The following is a 6,968-nucleotide window of genomic DNA, read 5'->3' on the forward strand; positions in this document are numbered from 1 at the left end:
AAAATATAATTATAAATTACCATTTCCTATTAAAATGCATTGTTTAATATCATCAGGACATGAAAGCATTGATGGAGTAGAAATGGAAAATGAAAGTTATGATAGTGATAGTAAACTTAGATTTAGTGATGGAGATGGTACAGTAAATTTGAATTCATTAGAATTTTGTCAAAATATTGGAGCAGAGACATTTGAGAATTTAGGAAAATATTCCCATACAGGAATATTAGATGATAAAGCATCATATAAAGCAGTTTATCCTTTTGTTTGCAATTGAATTTTGTTATCAATGAACAATTTGATGTTATTATTTTTTTTGTTTTATAAAAAAATGTTATTAATAAGAAGAATTAAAATTAATTTTGTAATTTTTTTAAGTCATGAACAACTTCATCTATTGAAAATCTATCTGCTGGACATTGTTCCCATGAATTAGTAATAATATCATATAAAGCTTTTCCCATTTCTGGGTGTTGAGGTAGTCTTCTACCAATACAAACAAATTTAGATATAGACCAAGGATAAGGAAATTCATTAATTGGATAAGGGTTAGTAAGAGTATCAATGGCATACATTGTTAAAGCAAAAGAATAAATGTCAGCCTTTGAAGTAAATTTTTGACCAGTCATAATTTCAGGTGCAATATAAGTAGGACGATCAACAACTTCAATTTTATGATTATTAAATTTTTTATAATTTGATTGATAACCAAAATCAGTTATTTTAGCAACAGAGCATTCATTTAAATCATCAGTTATTAACAAAACATTTGCAGGTTTAATGTTATAATGTAAATAATTTTTTGAGTGAAGAACTGCTATTCCTTTTGCAGCATCAAGAATAATACGAGAACGTAATAAAGGAGGTAGTTGTAATTTTTTATCAATAATATCTTGTAACGTTCCCATTGGTGCAAATTCAGTAAGAATTAAATTACTATTAGATAACATTACTTTACCAATATAATTACTGATGTAATTATTTGAATTTAATGTTTCTAAAATCGTCAGAGGTTGTTCATATTCTTTTTGTTCATCACCAGTATAATTAAACATACCAATATTTCTAATTATTACTGGTGTTGTATTATAATAACCTTTTGTTACAGTAATGTTATAATTTTCTCTTAATACCTTATCATATTGAATTAAATTAGGATCAATATTATAACTTTCAATAGTATTTGCACTAAATTTAAAATCTAATGTTCCTTTTTTAATATTATCTTCAACAATAATAATTTGAAATGGAATTTGAATATTAAATGAACAATATGGCATAAATAACAAATTAATATAACAACATTTATTTGGTTGTAAAATTAATTTTTCTGGTGCAAATTCTATTCTAAATCTTTGATCTTTATTAATTTTAAATGATATTTCAACTAGATTTTTTCCTTTATTTCCAATATAAAATCCTTTTGTATATTCTTTATTTAATTCCATTGTTTCTTGGAATTCAATTAAAGTAGTATTAGTTAAAATAGTTGGAACAGTAGGATAACTCATCATTGTAACAGTACAATGTCTTAATGCAAAAATTCCATTCATCCTCTTCATTTTAATTTTTTCTTCATATTTATTATAATTAATAATTATTATTGTTATTATCAATATTACTAATCCAATAAATACAGTTATTCCTATTATTATTAATGCCACACCCCATCCTGATGTATATCTTACACATCCTTTTCGATCATATGCTAATGCATACCAATTATCACATTCATTACAATTTCCATCTAATGCTCCTTTACAATGAGACATTTCTGAATAATGCATACATTTTCCATCAATTATTATATAGTCAGATTCACATGTTATACAAATCCCTTTGATTGGATTACATTTTAAACAATGTTTAACAATATTTTCACATGATTCACATTGTCCTTCTTTTATATAATATGATTCTTCACATTCTCTACATTCATTTGTTCCTATTGAAATACACTTATCTTTTCTTGCTTCTTCACTTGTAATACATTTGTCGTTATTTAATAAAAATTGTGATGAGCAACGTTGACACTTATCTTTACTAATACATGTAATACATCCATTCATACATGGTTCACATGTAAGTCCATTAGGATAATATCCATCTTCACAACTAATACAGAAATTATCTATTTTATTAGTACAGTATGGAATTGTTGTATTAACACAATTTCCATTTTCATCAACATTATATCCTTTTTCACATAATCTACATTTGGTATTATCTTCACAACTAATACATTTTTCTCCACATTTATTACAAGTTATTCTATTTGAATAATAACCTTCAGGACAAACTCTACACACTCCATTTTTCATTACACATTCTACTTCATTTGTTTGAATAAAACTATCTTTCATATTATTGGTATATCTTTCTTTTGTTCTATATTCAATACAATTACCTTTTAAATCAATTATTTCACAATCAGAATCTATTTCAATACATTTATGTTGTTCTATATTATAATAACTTCTTTCTTCTTTACAACTTAAACATCTTCCTTCTTCTATTTTATTACATCCAGTATTATCTAAACATTTTCCTGATGATAATAAATAATTTTCACCACATTTAATACATTTTTCTGTATCACATTCTAAACATCCATCTGAACATTTTTTGCATCTATTAGATGAAGAATGATATCCAGTTTTACATATAATTTCATTCTTATGACTTACACTTAATGCAAAATCACTTAATTGACATTCATTATTACTCATAAAATATAACTCTTTTGTATTACAAATTGGACACATTAAATTATCTGAATAACATAATTCACATGAATTATCACACTCTTCTTTACAATGTTGTAAGTCTTGATTAAATGTTCCTTCTGGACATTTTAAACAATATTCATTTTTATATATCTCACAACTATCTTCATTAACACTTATACATTTATTTCCATCTATTTGTTTTCCTTCTACACATTGTATACAACTATCAGAAGTACATCTTAAACAACCTTCTCCACATTTATTACATTTCATTTGATTTTTTTCATCAATAACCAAATAATATCCTTCTTTACATTCTACACAATGTCCACTATTAATATATTTTAAACAATTCGTAATAATATTATGTTTTGGACATTCTCCATTATTTGGAATATAATCTCCACATTTTAAACAACTAAAAGAATGTGCTTCATTAAAATATAAAATGGTACAGTAATTTATTTCACTATTAGTAACTATTAAAGAATTACTATTCACTGGCTTTAATGTCAATCCATTTGTTAAAGTATTAACAGTATTTTCTGTTCCTGAAAAAGAAATTCTAGTAGAAGTACTTGTATTTACATGAATTAAATTTTTATTACCATTAATATTAATATTTACATCATTTTCTAAAATAGTTAAAATAATTATTGATTCTTCCATTTCAATCGTTATTGATTCTTTAATAATTAATTCATTTATACTTTTATCTAATTTAAACACTTCATTAGTTGATAATATATCAATAATACAAAACACTCCATTATTCATATTACAAGGACATGAATAGTCTGTATCTAAACTTTCTTCATTAATAATATAATTATTGTTATTACTATAACAATAATGTTTATTAAATCCTATTCTTTCACATATTCTTTTTTCATCTTCTTTTTCTTCATTATTATTTATTATTGACGTTCCATGAATTAATGCTATTTGATTATCACATGAAAGTGTTATTGCTCCTTTAATTGTTCTTTTCTTAGTAATCATAAAGACTTTAGAATAATTACACTTTGTTCCAGATGTTACTTCTAATTCATCTTTTGAACTTTCTAATTCAATTAATGGTTTATTTACTAAATATTCATCAGTTTGAATTGAATTAACAGAAAGTGTTTTAACTTTAGAAGTAAGAATAATATTGCTTAATTCTGTATCATAAATTGTATCAATACTAACATCTTCATAATTTAGTTTAATAGTATTTGAAGATTTTATTGATAATTTTGTAATTGTACATGAATTAATAATAACACTTTCTTCAATAATTACTTTAATATTATTTCCCTGAATATTATTAATTACTGTATTATTTCCTTGAAAAGTAATACTTATTATATTATTATTTTCTGTGTTATTAACAATAAGATTATTAAATACATCAAAATTAATAAATGTAATATCTCCTTTTATTACTATTTTCCCATTGAAATTAGTCTTTTTTATTTCATTTTTTATTTGTGTTATTTCTGTTGGAACTAAAATTGTACAGTTTTGTTCTAAACATGGACATTGTGGATATTCAAACCATTTTTTATCATTATTTCCATATACAACACATTCTATCTCATATTTTTCATTTGTTGATGGACATATTCTAAATAATTTTTCTGTTAAAATTATATTACATTTAGATGAATCATCTCCATAAGTACATTCAATTTCTTCAGTATTAATTTGATCATAATTATTATTTGTTAATATTAATTCAATACATTCTGTGATACTTTGAAAGTTTATTGATTTAAGACCTGTTAATTTAGATGTGTTACTTAAAATAATAATTGGTTGTTGATTAAAATTATGATAATTTCCTTCTATAATCAATTTTTTAATGTCAATATTTCCTTGAACATCAAGATTAACAGATTTTTCAATAATAGCTTCTTCACAATATAAATTTGTATCTATTATATATGATCTTCCACTACTAAATGTACATTTTTTAATATGATGACTTTTTCCTTTAAGTGTTCTATTACCATTTCCACTGAACATTATATTTTCCCAATATCTATCATTTTCTCCTCCATCAAATTGACTTCTTTTCATTATTAAATCTAATTTACTATCTTTCATTAATGATACAGAAAGACAATCAAATTGTTCAAATGAAGTCTCATCTTTAACGTCACAATCACAATTTTCATATCCTACTTCTTTTTCTGTTTTAATCCATCTTTTAATAGAATTACCACATGCTGGTAATATCTTTTTTTCTCGTAATTTATTACTACACTCTGGACTAACTTCTGCTGCAAATACTATACTATTGTCATCTATTAATGAATCAATAATTATGTCTTTAAACTCTAATTTATTAAATAAATATTCTGCACATGTTTCAATTGTTAATACACCATTTACTTTTAATCCTCCATAAATTGTAAATCCAAAAGTTGGTAATGAGAAATCATTATTAATTGTAATATATTCACTTCCTTCTGCTGTTAAATTAAATACTAATGAATCCATTCTTTGTGGAATAAGAAAATCTGACCATGTAGTAGTGTTAACTGTATCAAATTCAACGTATGTATTATCAATATTTAATGAAAGATCAAATAAATACGAAAGATAATGACAGTCAGGATATTTCAGATTATCACTTGTTTTAACTGGACCTGATTTTTCAGGTTTACACGTACAATCAGTAAATTGTCCTTTTGACCAAAAACATTGAACATATCTATGAACTTCTTGTCGTTGACAAATTGAAATCATTTTAAAATCTGAATTATCTACATCTGGCTCTTGTATTTGATATGTTGAAAATTGATAAATACATGATTTATCTGTTGTATTAATTCTTGTAGTTCGTATAAATGGTTTAGTATTTTCTTCAATCTCTAACCATGAATCATTGATCACTTTAAAAAGAACAAATGCTTCTGGTTCATTTTTGGTAAAATAAAAGAATTCATAACCTTGTGTATACATATAAACTGCACTATTCTTTGTAACGTTTAAAAAAGTATTTGACCAAACCATTTCTCTTACTCCAAATGTAAAAACGAATGGATCTGGTAAATGAGTATTTGCTAATACCCAATGTGATCGTCTTCCTAACTCATTTAATCCAATAGAATTAAGTCCATGACCTTCTTCAAAATTGACAAATGTATCACACTCCTCAGTATTCTCCCATGACAGTCGTGCTTTTTGTACAATTTCTATATGGTCATTCTCTACAACATTAGCTGTACCTTTTTTAATTGTATAATTCCCTCCTAATGTGTCTGTTCCATACCATTCAACATCTATGGATTTTGGATATTTTCCACAAATATTTGGTGATCCCCATCCATCATCTCCTAATGGATAATGAACAAAAGTATTATTCTCTTTCCAATAACATACAATCCCCTTATCTGCGTTCGAACAATAAATAAATAAATACAATAGTCCAATATGAAAAAGGGTGTTTATTTTAAGGACATTCATTTTATATTAAAATCAAGTTATTGAGATTGGTCATTCTTTTAGTTCTGTTCTAAAAAAAAATTCAACTTTCTTTTGATTATTTCTTTGCTTCTTTTTTCTTATGAAAATCTTTTTATAGTTTTTTATAACTCTTTTTTATTAATTAAATCAACAAAAAATCAGATATTATTAATAATTTCTTTCTTTTTTTCTTTTTAGTATATTTTTATCGTTTTTTTTTTAAATTAAAATTTCTTTATTTTGAATAACAAAAAAAATAGTTAATCTTCAGTGAGATACACAGAGTCATACAATTTTCTCATATCAGCTAATAATTGTTCTTTAGAATCATTAATTGTAAGTCCATTTTGAGAAGGACATTTTTCTTTTACTAATTTATCAATTTCTTTTCTAAATATTTCATCAAACCTCATTTGACTTAATATATAACCAACAAATTGATTGAGTGTTTTATCATTTACTCTAACAATTTTCATCGTATCTAAAAGTGTTGATAAATTTTTTTTAAAATCTTGAGTTTCTGCAATTCTGTATTGGGTTTGTTGGTTTGAATCAAACAAGTTCCATCTTGATGGAAGGTCTAATCCATATTGTTCTTGATAAATAGACGATTTTCCAATACACATTAATCTCATAAACATATTATTCCATACATCCATTTGATTCCAAATATCTAATTCAATTAAACTATTAATTAATTTAATTTTTTGATTTCCTTCTATTTTATATAATATTTGAGATAATTCAATAATTTGTTGTGGTGTCATATAGTCTTTTTGAGAA

The 6,968-nt window shown here is 24.3% G+C and overlaps 3 protein-coding genes across 3 annotated transcripts in view; 1 reads left to right on the forward strand and 2 right to left on the reverse strand.

The window, feature by feature from the left end:
* ENU1_209220 (Lecithin:cholesterol acyltransferase, putative) overlaps window positions 1–47 on the forward strand; it is a gene marked incomplete at both ends in the record, with an annotated part of 1,005 nt that extends 958 nt beyond the window's left edge. Inside the window, one exon of the mRNA XM_008862333.1 lies at window positions 1–47. This exon is cut by the window's left edge and continues 958 nt beyond it. Coding sequence (XP_008860555.1) covers window positions 1–47 — 47 coding nt within the window.
* A 309-nt stretch (window positions 48–356) lies between these two features.
* On the reverse strand, window positions 357–6,185 carry ENU1_209230 (non-specific protein-tyrosine kinase; the record flags this gene model as incomplete). Its single annotated transcript, XM_008862334.1, has 2 exons — window positions 357–5,590; window positions 5,669–6,185. The coding sequence occupies 2 exons, from the start codon at window positions 6,183–6,185 to the stop codon at window positions 357–359; spliced, it is 5,751 nt and encodes a 1,916-aa protein (XP_008860556.1).
* A 260-nt stretch (window positions 6,186–6,445) lies between these two features.
* Window positions 6,446–6,968, reverse strand: ENU1_209240 (DENN domain containing protein; the record flags this gene model as incomplete). Its single annotated transcript, XM_008862335.1, has 1 exon — window positions 6,446–6,968. A coding segment is annotated over one exon (523 nt), but the record flags the coding sequence as incomplete, so codon positions are not given.

Source organism: Entamoeba nuttalli (assembly GCF_000257125.1).
Source record: "Entamoeba nuttalli P19 unplaced genomic scaffold asmbl_10036, whole genome shotgun sequence".
In the NCBI taxonomy this organism is placed as follows: domain Eukaryota; phylum Evosea; order Mastigamoebida; family Endamoebidae; genus Entamoeba; species Entamoeba nuttalli.